The following is a 20,815-nucleotide window of genomic DNA, read 5'->3' as shown; positions in this document are numbered from 1 at the left end:
ATTTCCATCCCACTTTGTTTTTGCAAGGAGAGGAAGCTTGGCACATATGGAGTGAGAGGTCTTCAGCAAAGCATCCAGACTTCATGGACTGTGGCTGTGCACACAGACAGATGTCAGTCTCAATATGGTTGGAGAGGTTCACTAGAACCCATGCTGGTTCAAATACATGTATCTGAAGCAATGTCTCCTATACTCAGTATCCACCTCTTAAATAATGATCAGTTTTTTTTGTCTATCACATCTCTTGACAGAGAACCTATGCTACTCTGTGCCATCCTCCAACCAAAACAAATAAACAAAAAAATCTGTCTCATTGCTGCATAAGAATCTGTCCTTAGTTTATGTTCTGATGTTATTGCTGCTGCTGGAAAGCAAATTCTAATTAGAGAAATTGTCTTGAAGTCAATACAGCATGACAGTTTAAATTAATAATTTTAAACCCAAATCTCTAAATACAGTTTTTCCTCAGTGCCTCTAGCTCCTTCATCTCGTCTTGCCAGTCTCTTCACTTGCTTCCATTTACATTCCATGCATTATCTTTGTGTGATAAGAAAGTAAGTATACTCCAAGCTAAGTGAGAATGTCTGGTTTATTTTATTCAAGCCACAAATAGTGTAGCAAAGAAATTAGTATATGCAGTGAAGTATTATCAAAGCAGGTTCAGTTGGTGATTGGAAGGCTATGGGGAGACTTGATAGTGACCTTTTAGTATCTAAAGAGTGGCTATAAAAAAGAAGGGGACAAACCCTTTTGCAGTGTCTATTGTGATAGGACAAGGGGGAATGGCTTCAAACTAAAAGAGAGGAAATTCAGATTGGACAAAAGGAAAAGGCTTTTTATGATAAGAGCAGTGAGGCACTGTAACAGGTTGCCCAGAGAGGTGGGGGATGTCCCATCCTTGGAGATGTTTGAGGTCAGGCTGGACAGTGCTCTGAGCAACCTGACTGAGCTGTGAATGCTCCTGTTCAATGCAGAGGACTTGGACTGGATGGTTCCTTCCAACCAATTCAAATGATTTTGATTCTGTGTTTCAGACACTACTCAGTTTCCCATTGGAGTCATCCCTCTGCTCCTCATCCTGCCTTGACATGGGCTCTTTTTGTGCACACCCATGTAGTCTGGATGCTCATGTGCCATTTCTCTGCTGCTCATGGCAGCAGTTGTGGAGCACACGTGACAGCTGCACACTGGTACAGGATCACCCCAGCACTTTACCCTTTTCTCTCCTTTCCCAAAAGATGCAATCTGCAGACAATACTATACAGCCTGAAAAGCCGAAAACCTATTTTATGTTGATTTCTAAGAAAGCGTGCACTCATTTACTGCTTGGCCTGCTGCATGTTCCCAGAGTGCGACAAACACCACACGATTAGCTTAGAAACTGCAACATGTTCAGCTGTCGGTGTTTGAGATTATTCAGCTGTTCGATGTTGTCCCGCAGACTGTCCCCACAGCTTTCCGAGCCCTCTGGGCACCAAGGCTCGCGGCCACGCAGCCGGCTGCCGCCTACCCCGTGTTCCCGGCCCTGCAGGGAGCGCTGCAGGAAGACGCCGCTTCCTTCCACGCGTCCCGGACTCGCAGGAGCGGCCCAACGCGGCCACGGGTCCGACCCGCCCCAGCCGGAGGCTCGGCCCACCTTCTGCCCCTCCCCGGGCTTTATAAGGCGCGGAGTTTCCGCGTCCTGTGACTCCGGTCAGGTGGTTGCGGGGTTTCCCTCTTTCTGTTCTCTGTCCGTCGCGGGCCGGCTCTGCGGTAGCGTTGGTGGAGGCGAATTCTCGGCTGGGAAAGTTTGAGGCGGAGTGCCGCAGTCCCGGCAGCGCGGCCGGGCCGGGCCGTGCAGGCATGGCCGGCGGGGAAGGGCCGGTGTCCGGCGTGGCAGAGAGCCGGGAGCACCTCTTCAAGGTGCTGGTGATCGGGGAGCTGGGCGTGGGCAAAACCAGCATTATCAAGCGCTACGTGCACCAGCTCTTCTCCCAGCACTACCGGGCCACCATCGGGGTGGATTTTGCTCTCAAAGTCATCAACTGGGACAGCAAGACCCTGGTGCGGCTGCAGCTCTGGGACATTGCAGGTGAGGGACGGGGACCGAGGCCTCTGCGGAGGGAGGTGTACTCTGGCTCTGAAGCCTGCTGCTGTGGCTTTATCTTTTTCCTGTTATGCTCAACTCTGCATTTGAGGTGCGAGTAGTGGGCAGTTTCCATCGGGAAGAGGAGTTTTTGACTTCGGGTAGGCTGTGGGTGCCCTGTGGGCCAACGCTGGGGCTCTTACAGCTCTCTTCAAAAAGCCACTCCACTTCTGGCTGCTCACAGCTGCTGCTTCAACTGGCTCTTGCTCTGCGGTGCTTCTAGAGGAAACGAGTCTCTTCTGAGCAGGGTGTGCTCGGTAGGCACACCTTTCAGGTTTACTAGACTAGAAGTACCCTCAAAAAAAGTTGTTTCCCCTTCAGTGGTTTGGAGTAGCCTGCTTAATCTAAATGTAACTTGTGACCCCTGGCTTGTGCAGGGTGTGTGGGATTTGTGTTACTCTCTGTTCTGCATTTGAATGTGTGTCAAAAAGATACAGTGAAGCCCTATTTTCTTTCCTATGCATGATAAGAATTACTCTGTAATGCCACTGCGTCTTAAAGAACCAAACTGTGTACATATCATAGTTAAATGTTTATGCTTATGTGTTAAATGACAGATGGCAAATGTAACTTTTCTGTAGTCTAAGAAGCCTATCTTCTCTCAACTCATTAATCGTTTCAAGTTGGCATTGCATTAGTCTTTTTGTGTAGCCTGGCCTTTAACCTGCAGCTCCCTTTTTCTCTTTCCAGTCTGAAGAACACTTCTGTATATATGGAAATATCTTATTTCAGATACTGTCTTTAAACTTACACTGGAAGATACTAGGTTAACAACTGGTAATTACTGTTTCCATGAACACTCTCCTTTGTCAAGTGGAAGCTCATGAAACAGGAAGGGTAATGCACAGCTGATATATCCCTGTGCCAAACCAGCTGTGGTTTGGTATCAGCTGCTTCTGCTTTAAAAATTGTCTTAAAACACTTCATGTATGATTCTCACGCTGAAAGGCCTGCTTCTTACTGCAGTGTGCTGAGACACATGGTAACGTTCTGCTGTAGGAAAAACTAAGAATGATTGTTTTGAAGAGAAGCGGAAATACTGGCAGGATTTCACTTGTGACTTCTTTTTGAAAATCACTTTTCAACTTTTTTTCAATAAATTGGCAGTATTGGTGCAAGCTGCTGCAACGCTCTGGCTTTGTTTTAGCAAGTCTGGAGCTGTGAAGATAAAAAGAATGTTGTTCCAGGGTCTTGGTGCTTGGCAGGCAGCTGTTTAAATTCTTCTCAGCTGTTGATTTCTGACACTGGGGTAGACCGTGCTCTGACAAAGTGATCTGTTTCAACAGGCTAAGCTGAAACTTAGCTGTTCTTGTTACAGTTTGGACACAGGTGATGCCCTACTAAGCTAAATGAGTTTTTAGTGTGACGTTTACTTTCTTATAAAACTCTTGTGTAATCTTTCCCTTATGAAAACAACCCAAAATACAATGATTTTTCTATTTGCAATCTAAACTTCTATGTTAAATCTGGTAGATTAATCTGTTTCCAAGGGGCTGGGGGGCCCTTCTCCAATAGAAGACTAAGAACACAAGTAAGCATTTCTAGTGATATTAAATTGTGCTGTGCTCAGGCAGTTTGACAGTAATAGTTCAGAATTCTTTAGAACTCGAGGTCTCCACTTAGTTGTTAACCACTAAAATAAAAGGGAATTTAGTATCCACGAGGGTTTCATAGTTCTAAAACTGCAAGTGTACTTGAGCTGGAAGGGTATTCTGCAGTTCAGTCTGTACTTCACAAGTCTTTCTAAAGACCTGAGGGTGTGGAAGTGATTAGAAAGAATTGAGCTGAAGATGACTTCTATATTGTCCCAGGGTATGTTGCCTAAAGCATGTGTCATGAAATATCCGAGCATATGATAGTCATTCCCTCTTAACTCATTAGTGGAATGGTCTTCTGTCTTTCAACAGCTCACAGATAATTTTGTCTGCTGGTATGTGCAGACAAACAGCTTTAGATCTCCTCAAGAGATCTAAATCTTATGGTAAGTAACACTTCATGTGACTTCCCTGCAAGCGATGTGGTGCTGGTGCTTTGAATCAAGTCTGATGTACTTAAAAAGGTTTCTGAGCATGAGTCAAGCCCTTAAGCAAAGTTAAATACATTATTTTTTTCCTAGGTCAGCTTGTAGTTCCAATTCTATCATTAAAAGCTTTCCTCAAAGAGCTGTATTCTGTAGGTAAATCAATGACAGAAATGAACTGTGTTGCTCGTTCAATCAGCTGAGGATTATAATGCAGGTACAGTGCTGGCTTCCGGTGTGAATGTAGCCAGACATCAAACTGATGAATGCTGCACTGTTTATTGCAGTGCTGTAGGTTCATTGTTTTCAATTTATTGCGCTAGCTCAGGTTTTAGTCATAAATCCATGTAATTGCCTGATAGGCCCTGACAATGTTACAGTGCCAGCTCTTTTCTGGTCAAAATTGCATTACTTTGTATCCTACAACAGGAAAGCTGACTCCTGCTAAAAGGAAGAAGAGAGCTGTTGTACCTATACTTCATATTTGTAAATACTCATGCATTTTTGTTTATATAGACACAGGTTGTGGCCTTTTCAGCAATAGAGATGAGAAAACTTGAGAGACTACTGTCAGTCACTTTCAAATGATCTTGTCTGCTGCATGAAATATTCTGTTCAGCTTCTGTCAGATTATATGCATGTTTGTACAGGAGTAGAACTTCTAAATCTTAGCTGCCCTGGGCGTTACTGTTGGTTTTTGTCTCATCATGTGAAGCTATGCTAAGCAATTCTTCCAGGATAAATTCTGAAAGTATTAAAAGGTTAACTCTCTTCTTCAAAGGATGTAATAGATGATATAACTAGGAGATAGGGATGAGTCATTGTGGTAAAGAGATACAAAAACAAAGGCATCTTAGTGATAGGGAAGTTTTTAAGCTCTATTTCAGTATGCTTGAGATTCATACTTGATGAACATGTTCTTTTAGTCAGTGTACTCCACTAACCACAGTATGGTGAAGGAGGTGAATACAGCATACCAATGAAACTTTAAAATGTGTTGAAAAAATCATCTTAAGGACTTCTTCTAAATCAGTCAGACTTGATTTGAAATAGTGAGAGCTGTGACTGAGTATATTATAATCATGTTGGCTATCACTATCACTCACATCAGCCTTTATAGATGTCCAACTCTCTAGAGGGCATTGATGTCTTCTGCATTAACTTTGGCTACAGTATCCTTTTTCCAGGACACTTTTGAACATTTTCAGAGAAATCTTAGTATTCTAACTGGAAGAGTGTGGCAATGGAACTGTCAGAACAGAAGAGGAGCAGTCGTGTATTGCATATTTAGAATATCTAGGTACAGATTTTTGAGAGTTAATGGGTAAGACTCGTAGCATGCAAATTTGTTACTGACATCATGTCTGTCTCCTTGAAAACATTTGAATTCTGTCTTGAAGAGGATGGAGAAATTACATGAAGTGTTTTCTTCAAATGTGAGGGCCTGGAACAACCCATCTCCTATGAAGACAAATTGATCTTAAATATATGAATAGATGTTAAGCTTTCAGTTTATTTGGCAATTAACTTGTATTCATTTATGGGAAACTATGAGAAATGGGAAAATGAGTGCAGGAAACCATGGATGTTGTAGAAGGGAAGGGAAATGTCTAAACATGCTCCAGAGTAGGGTAAAGAAACCTGAAAGTAGGATTTGCAGAGTGAGATAATGAAGGCAAAATGCAAGCAGATACCAAGGATTACTAAACTGTACTTGATAATCTGTCCCAGTGAAGCTGGATCTCTCCTCTGGAATGGCAGCATACTTTGTAGCTGCACACTCTGTGAACTATAACTTGACACTGTTACATGTTTTCCTGACATTGTTTAAAATATGTTCAAGCTGCAACGTGAAAAATATTTTAACTTTGAGCAGTAATATACTCTATTATATTATAGTTTATTCTTGTTCTGCATATGTGCTGTTGAGGTGCTGAAGGACTGCTGAATTGTTTCAAGGTACTAGGTCACAAGCCTGCAGTATAAACTAACTTGTTTTTTTTATTTGTGCCTGGAAGTGAGCATAGGGTAGAGGCTGAGGGTCTAGACACAACAACCTGCCCACAACTGTGCTTTTGCATTCATTAGATATTCCTAAGAGTGAGGAATGTGAAAGGAAGAGTGAAAACTCTGCATATAAATAGTAATATCAGAGATGGATGCAAAATGTGGAGCTCAGAGCTTTATTTAAAGAACTGCCAAGTGTTCTGAGAGTATTTTCTGATTTATCTGGTGATGGAGGTGCCAGGTGCACCCCCCCTTCATGTGGGGATGGAAGCACTATCACTGTTTGGTATTAGGTGAGGTAGGTCAGAAAGCTCTGTCAGGCGTGATGAAGTTCAGACTGATTAAAAAAAAAGGTCTGGTCTTGGTATGCTTCTTGCATGCATATATGTAAATGTACTCTTTCATGTGAGAGTAATTAATGTTGGCTGAAAGCATGCAAAGGCTAGCAGATAAATTTTTAGAGGAAATGTAGGCCTGTTCATCTGTAAAGGCACTGAAATGCTTTCTCAGAAGCAGTAGAGAGAAGAAACAGAGCTGATGATATACTATGTGTTTCCTTCCTGAAACCACCCTGCTGTGGGAAATCTTGTGTGGGTGTCCTTTCCTATGACTCCTCTGGAACAGCAGGATTATGTTTATGAACTTTCACTTGATGATTACTTGCTTTATTTGAAGCTCTGAAGTGAAGTAGTCCAAGTTAATGCTAAACATGTTAAACTTGTTCCTTCTTGGTACGTCTCTAGCTTTCAGACATCCCTGTGCACCATGAGCAACTGATGTGAGTGATGGCTGCTGGTCTTTCTAATAAACCTACTTCCCTTGATCTGCTGGTGGAGTACTGATTAATCACAACTGAAGACTCTTGTGCCCAGTACATTATATAGCACTGCGAAGTACTGCTTCTGTTGTCCTAAACTTGTAAAAGCCTCTGTGCTGGTTTTGTAAATGCAGAAGTACCTTAAGAGTACCGTGGAAAATGTTAATCTTGAAGCTGGGGTTAGGCAGTTAGGTACAGTGACCCTGATTGTGCATGACAGGACTGTTCAGTTAAGTTTAAGTTAAATTGAAGACTTGATAGATGTTCTTACAGTACCTTGGAAATAAGCTCAGAAATTTTTCATAGGCTTTTCTGGTTATCCTGCAAGTAATAGGTTTAGGAATGTGATCTTAAAAGTCCAGCTGATCTAGTACATGCTTAAAGCCAAGATTACAGTATTGATTTTTAGCAAGCACTCTTAAGAGATGTTTTCATTGTGAATAAAAATTAATTTTAATCACTGATCTTCCAATCACTGTGGAATACATAGAATTTCAGTCTAATTTTCAAGTAGATCATATTAGCAGTTGTTCAGATGTTTTACATTTGGTACAAAGCCATAATAAAGATGTTTCTGTAGCTCTCAAGTACAGAGAATGAAGGATGGATTCATTAAACAGGAAGGGAGAAAGCAAATGGTAAGAAAAATAGCATTTATCACGCAACATAACAAACTTCTGAGTCAAGTTATTAAACAAGTTATAAATCTGTGTGGAAATCCACTAAATCAAAGTGATTATTAAGTTATTCTTTGAGGCAAGTATTGTCTGAGTTATTAACATTAATGTAATACTGACTCAGGAATTAAGCTGTTTGGAGATTAATACAGCTGACTTTTCAGAGATAAACTGGTGTAGACTGCTCTACATTTTCCCTTATGTATAGTTTGCATGGGTGCAGATGGATCTTTATCAACTTACAGACATTCTGAACCTGGAACACTACTGTAACTTTGCCTTATTTACTGACACCCACTTGGCCTTTTACTAGTTGTTATTTCTTTATGTGCACACCAGATCTGGGTGTCACTGAAGTGCATGTACACAAGCGCAGCTTAAGTTGGCAAGTGCTTTACAGATGTGTTCAAAACTGATTTTATTTCCTGCATTTTGTAAGATGGGTAGTTTTAGCAGTTGGGCTCAAAAAAGTTTCAGTATTCCATATAAAATGTTTCTTCCCTTCATTAGCCATTGAGGACACTGAAATTAAATTTCAGAGCTGCTGTTAATAGCTTCCTTCATCTCCAGCAGCACTCACTGACCTGCCTTTACAGCTTGTGAATGGGCTCCTCCAAATACTCAGGCTAGAAGTTTTGAAGTGTGACACACCATGTCAAAAGGAAGTTATTTGCAATAAAGGAGTCTGTTTTCTTATGAAAGCATAGGAATAATTCTTGTGAAATTATTGGAAATGTCACTGCTAGTATGAGCTGCAGTGACTGTGAGGTGCAGCATACTTTTCATGTTTTGAAGTTGTCATCTGGCTACAGATGGGCAGAGTGAAGGTAGATGTGGTGCTAAGATGATTCTTGAGATGTCAAGGTTTTATGGAGCTAGTTTAGAAATAAACATTCTAACTATGGCTAGAGATAGTGTAGCTTACTTGGAGCAGTAGTAGCTTCTAGGCTAGCTGTAAATGCAGATCATTGCTCCTTACTGTGTGAATTTTGGCAGCTTTTCAAGTGTTTTAAAAAGCCTTTGAGTGTCACTACTAAGAGCTTATGGGAACTTGTTCTTTGAATGCACCTAGAATAGAGTGCTGGGTAGAGCAAAGTGGCAACTACTTGATACGGAATTCCAGTGGCACACTGTGTGCCATGACACACTGGCTGGCTTGGAGATTAAAATTTTTTGGTCTCATGATTAAGTCATTCTTGAGACAAACTGACTTTAGACCTGTTCTCCTGTGCTGTAGAATGCCACAGTGCCAAACAGCATCAGTGCTAACTATGCAGTGCAGCTCTTGCTGCATAGCACTGTGCTGAAGGAGACAAATCTGGAGTGTGGGGCTTAACTCTGGCAGTTAGCTTGCTTAAATGAGCCTGGTTAGAGTGAAATAGGAACCAGCCATTTTTTCCGCCTGTACTATATTTGATGTCTAGTTAGATATTAGTTTAGCTGAGCTATACTTTTCAAGAGGGAAAAATCTCCTACATAGTCAGAAACTTCCTTGTCTCAATTTGTTTGTTGAAGATGCAAGCAAAACAAATGAAATTATGCCTGCTATTCTTTCTTTTACTAACTGTCAAACTCCTACACATGCCTGATGCTGGACAAAGTCAGCTGAATTGTAAGTGTAAGGTCTTGCTTCAAAACTTACTAGATGGCTATTAAAGCCAGCTCAGGCATGTTAGTTAACTCACTGGATTAGCCAAGGGCTACAAGCAGCCAAAAAGTTTGAGTCTTACTGTTAATTTCCTTATGAGAGCTGTGAAATTTTTTGAGGAAGATTTCTTCCTACTTAGCTTTTCTACTTTGTAGATGAAGGTAGTATGCTTTTACAGTCTATAAGGATGGGAGATGTGATCAATTTTCCTGATAGAAATCTGGTGTCTCAGTAGTTTCCCAGCATTTGTACCTAGGTGCTGCTTTTGTTTCATTGATTAGTTACCAGAATTCTCAAGTGGAAAGGCTAATATCTGACTAGTTCAGATTTTGGCTGTACTATGCAATAAAACTTTAGAGTGAACTACTTTCTAGCATTTTAGAATGAAATAGACTCCTAAATACATATGAAAATGCATCAAATTATGACCTGAACAACGTGCTGCTACCCCTGAACTGACATTAGTCAGTGGTTTCAATGACTCCAACTAGTCTAGATTAAATCTCTCAAATACATACTGTGTATAGTCTAGATTAAATCTCTCAAATACATACTGTGTATACATAAAGTGTTCTGTATACTTTGGTCAGAAAACGTAATATTCTTGTTCTCACTTTTTAACCTCTTAACATTTGTCATCAGAACCTCAAATGCCGAATATTACTTCCACAGTGGTGGAAAGTAAAAGTGTAGCTTTCATTACTTACAGGTTCCTAATATCTGCCAGAGCTGCCAATCTAGTTTAAACACTGGAGAATCTTACACTTATGGCTTATATGGGTGAGAATAGGAATGGAAAGACAACTAGTACTGACCATTTTGGAATCTGGCTGCTTGCTCTCTTTCAATCTACAGCTGTTGCCCATGTAGAAAAAGCAGGCAGTCACTTGAGCATATCCCATAAAACTGGTAGTGGTTTGGTTAACCTACTTTTTGCTGAATAACAGATTTGCTCTAATTGGTTGAGACAGTTCTGGGACAAGCTGTCCTGATGTGGGGAGAGAGTCTGGGGAAATACTATCAGCAGTGTTGGGTGGCTTGGAAGTAATGTATCTGTATATCTTGCTAAAGAAGTTCCCAAGTCAGCACATACCTGTATTTGGTGGTGCTAAAATGTGTTTCAAGTGTCTGGAGGATGGGGCAGTACATCTTCTGGGCAAGCCTGAATATTTGTCTTGCATTCTACATCCAGCTGTAAGACTGACAAGCATATAGAATGTAGTCTGTTCTTGCCTGTCTCATAAGGTAAATTTTGAATGGGACAGTGGTTCTAACTGTTAGTAATAGGATTGGACTGCATGCCCAACCCATTTTGATGGTGCTGTAACTTTACCATACTGTGTGATGTGAACTGCGCTGAGAGTTGGCATTGTAAATAAGGAGCTGCCACTGAGATGTTCCCCAATAATATGTAGGAGCTTGACCCTAGACATCTGAAGAGCCTGAGGCTTTGATCTTCTCTATAGCAGCACTACTGAAGCAGGAGAGAAAAAGTTCAGTATTCCAAGGAGAGGGAAGATGAGGCAAAAATGTTTTAGGTTGTTGTTTTTTCTTTCCAATTCTTTCCTGTCTAGGTTCAGTAAAAACAAATGCATCAAACCAATTTAAGGAGAATGAGACAACTTATTTGTAGAGTTCTGAAGACTGAACTATACAGCATATTAGCACAGGTATGCATTTGCTAGCATGCTATGTGGTTAGTAGTCAGAATAGTTGATAGCAAGAACCTGAGAGCCATGGTGCTGACAATCACATTGCAGCATTTCTGGCTTGGTGATAGGTGTTCTGGATCTGAGATTATGCTCAGTGAAGTCTAAAAGGACCTAGGAGTTTCTTGAAGAGTTACTTACTGAAGGCTGAGCATAGTGCTGGTCTCATTAAGTCTATCCTAAATATTTACAGAACTTTGGTTTTACTATTTTGTCCACGGTTCATTAAAGGAGGCTTCTTATAATATACACAGAGTATTTACTTGCACTGATCTATTTTGTTCATGCATGTACACAAATTTGTACTGCAGTGTAGCGTGATGCATTTTTCACTATATACTTCATATCACAGTAATTGTGTGCAAGCCTTTTCCTTGGTAAAAGTTGTCTTCTGCTTTCTATTATGGAAGTTGAATAGTGGCACTGGAAGTCCTCACTGGAACCTGTGAGGAAACTAAGCAACGTTGTTCCTGAGTACTGTTCACTGTAATCAATCTTGACTTTGTAGCAAAATTGTTACCTATCAGATTTCTGCTGTGACTAGCACTGAACTTCTATTTTGGAGGAAACCTGTATCAACTTTGAGGTACTTATGTATTTCCAAATGTTTTAACTTGTAAAGCATTCAGCAGGAGGTTTGTTTAAGGTTTCTATAGGGAGTGAAACCAGTATTTCTGTACCTGCATGATCCTTGTTGCGGCACTGAGAACACCAGTCAAGACAGCTAAGGAATCTTCTTTCACTAGGCTTTCAGTCATGTCACCCTTAATGAATTTTGACATGACTTATATTGAGAGTCATGGTGAATGGTTGATCCTTCTCACAAAGGAACAAGAAAATTCAAGTATTCCCAGATTAACACCAGTCTGCTTATCATGATTTAATAAACATCCTGTGATACTGAAGCTTGTAATATTTAAAACTGTAGTTGACATTTTCCTGTTGAAATAAAAGTAGTATAATTGTAACACCTTGGCAAGTTGATTTTCCTAATTGATTCAGTGGAACTCTGACCTCTGACTTTACTACTGTGTAGAAAGAAGTATTGCTTGGTCTCTTGGCTTGGTTTTATAGATTATTTCTTATAAGGATAGTTTCTTATTAAACTGCCTTAAAATGCCTTTCAGCGTTTGAAAGGACAAAGTCAGCAATAGCTGCTTGGCTTTATTTGCAAGCTGAGTACTTTAATTATCAGGCTGACAACTGTTACTGGGCGCAGGGGGAGAAAATGCTAAAACTTGTGAGAGTGATCTTCACAGTTACTTGCTGACTGGAAGCAGGACTCTTCAGCTAGCTGTGCTTTCACTTCTGGATGGCTTTAGCTTTGGTCATACTTGTATAGCTTAGGATTACTTGATGCTGAACTGCCAGATGTGTATAAAATCAGACTTTGAGATCTGGCCATTCATTCTATCCTGTCAGTAGCCTGCCTTCAGCAAGGGAAACTATTTATTTCACAGTTCTCCCAGTTGTCAGGCCTTTTTAACATGTGGTCATCTTTTCCTTCCTCACCAGTGACACAATTTTTGGAAAATGTCGTAACAATTAGTTTTATCTGAGAGAGAAGTTGAACTTTTAGTAGTCATGCTCTTGATGAAGAAAAGGGCTTAAATGCATCAAATACAGCCCAGGTTTAGCAGAGTAGCATTGCTTCAGAATAGACTAGGATAATTAGATCATACAAAGTAGGGGAACTTGTTCTGTGCTTCTGGTTTTGTCAGATAAACAGAAACCTACCTTCCCAGTAGAGAACATAGTTGGGAAAACTTCTAGATAGGCCACTTTGCTGACAATAAGTTGGTTCCTGGAATTTTAAGGCTTTAGGTATATAGGAGAATCCTTCTGGAGGAATGAACCCACACGTACCCAATACCATGCATATTCAGCATTTATTTGCACTCTTAACTTGCTTTTCCTAGCTTCAGTTTCCATCCTATATGCAGCAATTAAGATCAGCATTAATAGTAGGAGCACACTGAAAAGCCAGACCACAGTAAGTCACACCGCTAAATTCTTGCACTAGGAAAAACTGCTATACTTTAACTTAAGTGTTTGTGTATGTATAAAGAAACTTCATGAAAAGGCTGGCACTTTCTGATTCTCATGGTGATAACTCATCTCTTGCAGTAAATGGAAGTTTCTGTATTCAGATTAGGCTGTATCTTTTCTTAAATTTAGTTTTCAATGTAGGTTAGCTCTGTTACAGTATAAGTTAAGAATTAAGGAAAGCTCCTGAAGTTCAGTACAGGTTTAAACTAAGCTGAATTCCTGTGATGCTACTGTAGGGAACTGTACTGGGAACCAGTTCAGTTCCCATTATGCAATTATTCACTTACTGCTGTTGCAATTACTGGAAAATATGGTGATGTGTGCTAAGTCATTTAGATGTGAAAACTCTGTGGTTAGAAAATATGGAACTCTGTACTGTATGCAGTCATTATGTACTCCCAAACATAACCTCTGCCCATGACTACACTGTAGCTTGGCCTGAACCCCTGAAAGAGAAAAGGTGTGTCTGTGCTACTGCTTGGCAAATTGAAGCAACACACCTACAAGCAAGAGTAATTCTCTGTCCTTTCCATGCTGCTGTAGTAACTGTGTTGTTATACTCCAGGTCTCTTCCACAGTTCTGTGCACTAGACACAAAGTCTAGTTTTGTCTGGTCACTTTTAGCTTTTTCACCTCTAGAGTATGATCATTTTTCTGTACTATTTGGCAGTATTCTAACACATTAACTATGCTGGGGCAAACCTGCTGTGCATAAGGAAGGGAATGAGAAATTGCTGGTTGGACTGGGCACAGAAAAAAATCTGATACATTCAGCTTTAATAATAAATGTAGAGAGGGATGTTCAGACCCTAAGCTTTGGAGGAGTGGTTATCTATGGTTTGGGTTTTTTCTGTGCAAGTTTTCCACAAGCAGTGGAAGCACTTGCAAATGCTTTGCCTGTAAGGTGTGTTAAAGTTCATGTAGAATGTGTCTCACTGCCTATGAGAGACTCTGCTTGAAGCCTCTGCATTATCACTAGTAACAGGACTTTACAGAAAGGATACTTGGTTTATACTGAATTATTTTTCTGACTTGTGTTGTGTGCTTGTTACTGAAATGAACTTCTACCTTCTAGGCAAGTCATGTTATTGCTTATGTTGTCTTCATGGAATAATGGTCATACCCATTCTTATAGATCTTTCAGATAGGTTGAAATAACAGCCTCGTAGAAGTCAATTGATAGTATATATGAGTCCTAGAGGAAATTTAGTTAGGATATTTGGAATTTAGGATAATTTGGAGAAGAATAGTACTCAGACTGAAATACTTGATCTACAAAAGACATCAGTCCACAATGTTACAGTAGCTTTTTTTCTTCTTTTTCTGCTTTCACTCAAATTTAAATTACTCAAGAATGGGCACTGATGTCTTTTTCAAACATAAAGCTTTTTCTATGAGGGAGGAGAAAAGAAATCTGACTTCTCAAAGTCAGCTAGAAGTATGACTGAAATTAATTTCTTGGACAGCAGAAGCCACACTTTAAATGAATACTGCAGAATGTGAAGAAAATACAGATCAGTGCAGGTTTAATCCCTGGACACATCTGCTCCCTCTTTTTAGAGGGGGATCTGATCACATTTACCTACAGCATTTAGAATGGGCTGATGATCTGGGAAATTAGGAGAACTTTTGGTTTTCATATCTAGTGACTGTGTTGTCTGTTATGTCAGGCACAGTCTTCCAGCTGATCAACATCACCTAATTTTTAATGTAAATATCTATAAGCTTTTTGAAAAACTCAGATGTATAGATTTTTTTAATTACATCTTCAAAAACTGTATAGGAATTACTGATATGATTGTTCCCTTTATTGCTTCATATTCATATGCAGTAAATGACAGCACAGATTTGCTGAGGTGAAAATGTAGTGTGAAACTAAAATATAGTGCTGGAAATACTTCTGCCAGTGGTGCTACTTCTGAACAGAGTGGAAAACCATTTTAGTAGTCCAAATTTAAAGTGACATGCTCTCATACCTAATACTTGCCACTGTTGGGTTCACTTAAGTATAGTGTGATAGTCTAGCCTTCCCAATGGTGAACCTGGCACTAATTCTATTTCTTGAATATACTGACAACAAGAACAGCATTCTACCTTTTTTCTTCTGATGATTAGTTTGTTTCTGAATTTTTATTATGAACAATTGTACTTCACCTATTCTGTTCACCTTGTACCAAATCCTGGGGCATCAATAGAACTCCTGTAGTTCAAAACTATTATGGAGAGGTCTGACTTTAAAATAATTAGGAAAAAAGTTTATGAAAAACTATTAAACTAGCTCCTTTCAAGCTGTCCCTAGGGAAAATATCTTCAAAAGACAAGTTCTTCAGAGGATTCATTGAAAGTTGTTTGTGTTGGTGCTTGCAGAAAGCCTTATCTGCCCTCCAGAAAAATCCTGTGTTCCCAAATATGTACTTGAAGTGGCTAGGTTGACGTTCTAAATCACTCAAAAGCTTCTTTTGTGAGACGAGAAACTTATGTCTAGTTGTCCTGGTAGTGTTTTTAAGTATTACTTCTCAGAGGGCACTACTAAAAACTATATTTTAAAGCTTATTTGTCAGTAGAATGCAATTGCAACTTGTCACATATGGGAGTATATAACGGCTGTTGTAATGACTTTATGTAGGATGGCAGAGACGATGTATAAACTGTCAAAAGACCTAGAGGCTGAACTTTTATGTACTAACCTGATAGTTTTCAGCATAAACTCTGGTGAACGCAAGTACATAAAAGTTGTCACATCTTTCCTTTTCAGGCCAGGAGCGTTTTGGAAATATGACAAGAGTATACTACAAAGAAGCGGTTGGTGCTTTTGTGGTCTTTGATGTCACAAGAGGTTCCACATTTGAGGCTGTTTCAAAATGGAAGCACGATTTGGACAGTAAAGTACTTCTTCCCAATGGCAGCCCCATCCCTGCTGTTCTTCTTGCAAACAAGTGTGACCAAAAGAAAGATGGCAGCCAGAGTCTTTCTCAAATGGACCAGTTCTGCAGAGAAGGCGGCTTTATTGGATGGTTTGAAACATCTGCCAAGGTAAGCATTAAATAGGTGTTTAAGTGTGCTTTCTATTCACATAAGCAGATAAATATAGTCATATGGGGAAAAAAAATTATCAGATGCAGGAAGTGACAGCTTGGATTCCAGTGTTCAGTGAGAAATAGAAGTGGTGTGCAGGATAGTTCATTGCTAAGGAAGGCTTACAGCATATTTAGTTTGAACTGCATCTTATGTTCAGACAACACTGAAGTGGAAACATTAACTGAATTCAATGTGGTTTTTTTGATCTTGCATGCATCAAGATCAGTGCTGTTCTTTAGCTGTCGGTGCTAATAAATACTGATTGAACTGATAAAAAGAAAAACTACTGCATCTTTAAGTGAAAGAATTCCCATTGCAGCTTCTTTCTTCTCTGGTGCATACAAGTGATAAGACTCTACATAACCGGATAAAACTATCTGCTTACTTGCTACTGTTTACTTAGATGATGCTACTAAACCACTTTCTACTATATCAAGTACTGATGAGACTGAACTAGGGAAAATCTAATTGCCCAGTTATGGAGAAACTGATTTTAAGGGCAGCTGCTTTATTACAATTAAAGCTCATGTTTGCGCAGCTTCAAATATTGCACAGTTTTAATCAAATTCAAGCAGTGTGCATATATGCTTACAGTAGCTTAGTTGGCAGTGAAATCAACAGTTTCTTAACCTGAATGCCTTCGTATTGAAAAATCTTCAATCTCAAGCATCAATATATTATGACAGGGCTAGTTATTGGTCTGGCCAATAACTCCTTTATATAAAGCTAAACTTCAAAATCCTTCTATTCCCTTGAGTTCCCTACTTCCTTCAGTTGCTGCTGACAAACTGACATATAGCTCTTGCATAAGTATGTTTTTTCTAGGACCTGATGCTTCCCCCCCCGCCCAAAGATCTGTAAGAGGAATGGCAAGAAATAAATCTCTTCCTGGTCACCTTAAAATAAAGAATAGGGATGTACAGTGACTAAGGTACTAGACTGAAATACAGTTCTAGGTATTCTGCATACACACATTCACTGTCCCTGGCAGTGTCCAAGAGGCGTCTGGATGAGGAGCTATTAGGTATGGTTTAGTGGCTTGTGGTAGCAATGGTAATAGGAGGAGGGTTGGACTAGGTGATCTTGTAGGTCCTTTCTTACCTTGTGAATCTATGTTTCTATGATTCTTTGGAGTGTAAATTAAGGTACTTCTCAAAGCATGCATAAGAAAATGGCTGGATAAAGCACCTTGACTTTTCTGGGTTTTTGAGGCTGATTCAAAAGACCTTTGTTGATAAATGAGTTTATTGATATTGCAGCAGAAAGAGGAATAGGCCCCAAAAGGCCATGCACTACTAAAACCAGTGTTAATTGCTTATTATCTTTCCTAATACATAAGTGCAGCTTGGCACTTATGAGCAGTTCAAACATAGATTTATGTCCAGACTACACAGTACTTTGGAGTCAAGCAATCCTTCATGTAAGTTGGATGAATAGCTTCACTGAACTTTTCTAATGATTTATTTTTTTCTTTTATGAAAGGCAAATTTTTGAGCAATGATGTGTTGCATCTAAGCTGCCTGTGTTCTGCCAGTGGCTGCAGAGAAGTGTGTATTTGGCCAGCTTCTAACAAGAAAGTGTGACTTTTAAAAAGCAAAAATCCAACCAACAACTTGTTAACTTATTTGCATTCCTATTTTTAGGACAACATCAACATAGATGAAGCTGCTCGATTCTTGGTGGAAAACATCCTTGCCAACTACAAAACCTTTCCTAATGAAGAGAATGATGTGGGAAAACCAAAACTGGACCTAGACCCATTGAAAGCAGAGAGTAAATCACAGTGCTGCTAATGCTACCACTGTTCGACGAACGTGATGGAATGAGCAGCAAGACTGTTCCTTAAATCAAACTGCTGCTATGGTGCTGCATTGTGACAATCCATATGGGGTGTCTGGTATTATCTGAACAGGTGATTCTTGTGGGTGTTTACATACTCAGTTTAATGCTAAACAGGAGTATCTTGTGAGTTCTCACTCCTCTTGCTTGAGTGGCTTCATCTAAATCTGATTAGTTGCTTACTTGAGAACATAAGGTAGTGTTTACACTCCTAAAAAGGAACAAAGACAACATTCAGTGTCTACTTTGCATTCTAGGATATGCTACATTCCAAATAGGACTCACTCATGTCTTTAGCTGGACAGACACTTGCACCTCTACTGAATATTTTTTTTTTTTTGTCTCCAATAATGCCCTATTTTAGCTTGTCTTCTCACCTATATACACTTGTACCTATCTGTCTCTGTTATAAAGGTCTGTCTCCTTGCTAGCTCTCTTGGATCAAAATGTTATGTTAATCTTGAAGGGGCCAATATCATCATTGGTGTGTTCACCAGGATCAAGTGAAGTAGACTGCTTTCACCACTGTGTAAGAACAAGATAGGTAAAGGTAAATGATTGTATTTAATGGAAAAACACTGTTACATGGATATTAACAAAAATACATCTTCTGCTATTTAAAGAATATTACTTTCAGCTAATACTTTACCTGTGAAACACGTTAATCAATACAGTTGCATTTCTGCCATACTTATAATTTCACTTGTATGCACATCTAGAAATATCCAGAAGTCTTTTCATGCACTAACACCAAAAACTTTAGCAAGGCTGGGTAAAATAAATATCGTGCTGTCCTGTGACAACGAACTTGCTACTTTTTCTTTTTTTTTCCTCTCCTGGAGATGGTTCTGAATACTTTGAATAAGAATAGATGCCTTGGAAGAAATAATTCAACTGGATCTTTGTAGCTTGTCAAAAATCCCCCCGCCTCCTTTTTTAATTTTAGAACAGTGCTGCACTCTTCTGACTACACAGAGTTTGTGAACTGGCTTGCCAGCTTGTAGCTCTGTTCATGGAGATGCTTGCTTCCTTGTTATAACTTAGGTATTTCTAGCAGCAAATGAAGATTAGAAGGAATAGAGAACTTCAGTTCTTTGTCATTTTCATGTAATTTTGGCTCTACTAGGCCAAAATGCTTTGGAGCTCCTTGTAATTTTAAAGGGTTTCTTCTGCCTTGGTACCTCACTGCTATTGGCTTCAGAGTTCTTAACTTGCTTGTCTGGTGGTACTGATGTTTAAGTAAATATCAGCATGAAGTATGTGCCAGAATGAATATACTTTAATCTGTATTGAAATTGTCTAGGCTGTTACCTTTTCTAAGGAGTAACATATTTTTTAAGAGACAAATAAATATATTTGGGCATCTTAACCTGTTGGTGTATGCTTTTTGAATGAGTCTTTGCATAGTGTGTGCCACCTTAAATAAAGTTGTTTTCAAGTATCAATGAAAATATTTATTTCAATAGTTACAATTTAAAGGCTTCTTTTATATTACCACAGTAAGGAATGGTATAAACTAAAACCAGGTTTAGCTAGTTGGTGTTTATGAGTTAATTTAGGCTACATGACATTTTAAGAATCCTTCTGGTCTCCTTCTCAAAGGAGGGTCATACCAGGCTGTTCAGGTCTTCGTGTAGTATTCTGGTCTTAAAGATTCAATGGCAGACCATATGACCTACAGGAAAGTTGTCTCAATGCCTGACTGTCCTCATGAGCATTTATCTGGTTTGATTATGTCTGTGGTATCTCATCTTCCCACTGTGTAGCACTACAAGGAATGCATCCATTTTGCTTGTGCAGATTAGCTGGACATTTAAAGCTTGATTACAGGCTATTTAAAGTTGAAAGTAGCAAAGCTTCAGAAAGTTGCACTTTATCTGTGTTCCTTGTTTGCTGACTTGTTTGAGTTGTTAACTGTCCCAGTTAACCTGGAGCTATTGTAATTTTCCTGCTCTCTCCTGAACAAGTTAACTTGGACTGTAAATCCACTTTAAACCCACTTAATCTCCAGCATGCTGTCTTCTAAACTTAAAACATAACTGGAGGAGCATTTGCACAACCTGTTGGTTTCATGCTTGTGTAAATCAAAATGTGTGATTAAAACCTCTTGACAAAATGTGATTTCATGTTCAGTTGGCTTGAGAACAGTAGTATTAATGAACCAATGTAATGATGGGAAAGTTTTTTTTACTACTAGAAAAAGGTCACTACTTTATCTAATGTGTTTAAAACATCTAGTGTGTGTTAATATTTCATGTTAATAACATGAAATCCTTGAATACCTACCTGACTGTGGAAATGCTGGGTGTGGTAGACTTCAGGTTGTTGGTTTTAATTTGTTTTTTTGTTTGTTTCTTTAATCATGCAACTACTGTACTGTTTCTTGTTCTTAGTTTTCCAGCATAGCAGAATGAAAATCAGGATGAAGCTTTGGGATTCTACCTGAATGCATGAATCTTCTCTGTTTTTTTCAGTGACATTGTAAACTTGTGTGGACTAGTTTTGTAGATCTAAACCTCTGCTTGAAAAGTTACTGCTGTTTATATTTAAGTGATTTCCTTCTCCTGTGTATAGCTAGCTAGCTTCTGGAACTCTAAATGAATACGGAATGACCAAGATTGTCAAACTGTATGGTAGTTTTGATGTGTTATTGACTGGAGAAAATGAGCCTAAGTGATGTTCAGGCAATACCAACAACAAAGATCAAGCACAGTAGGTGTGGAGCCCTGTTTTAATTAACACAAAATCTCTGGTTTGGAAAGATATCTGGAAGTTTAGACAACTTAATGTCAAGCTGATATGTTAAAAAAAGTGTCTAAGGTCATTTATTTCTTGTGTACAGGATA

General features: G+C 39.3%; 1 protein-coding gene across 1 annotated transcript; it reads left to right on the top strand.

Moving 5' to 3' along the window:
- Window positions 1–1,677: 1,677 nt before the first annotated feature.
- On the top strand, window positions 1,678–19,336 carry RAB32 (RAB32, member RAS oncogene family). Its single transcript, XM_072332316.1, has 3 exons — window positions 1,678–2,071; window positions 15,808–16,085; window positions 17,774–19,336. Exons 1-3 carry the CDS (start codon window positions 1,843–1,845, stop codon window positions 17,921–17,923), a joined length of 657 nt encoding a protein of 218 aa, XP_072188417.1. The 5' UTR covers window positions 1,678–1,842; the 3' UTR covers window positions 17,924–19,336.
- The last annotated feature ends 1,479 nt before the right edge of the window (window positions 19,337–20,815 follow it).

The sequence above is a fragment of the Excalfactoria chinensis genome, chromosome 3, assembly GCF_039878825.1.
Source record: "Excalfactoria chinensis isolate bCotChi1 chromosome 3, bCotChi1.hap2, whole genome shotgun sequence".
Lineage (NCBI taxonomy): Eukaryota > Metazoa > Chordata > Aves > Galliformes > Phasianidae > Excalfactoria > Excalfactoria chinensis.
This window is presented reverse-complemented; position numbering and strand designations above follow the sequence as displayed.

Coding starts and splice junctions, on each gene's coding strand:
- RAB32 (XM_072332316.1), top strand. CDS start 1,843: ATGGCCGGCGGGGAAGGGCCGGTGTCCGGCGTGGCAGAGAGCCGGGAG. Junction 2,072..15,807: donor GCAGCTCTGGGACATTGCAG/GTGAGGGACGGG, acceptor TTTCCTTTTCAG/GCCAGGAGCGTTTTGGAAAT. Junction 16,086..17,773: donor GGTTTGAAACATCTGCCAAG/GTAAGCATTAAA, acceptor TCCTATTTTTAG/GACAACATCAACATAGATGA.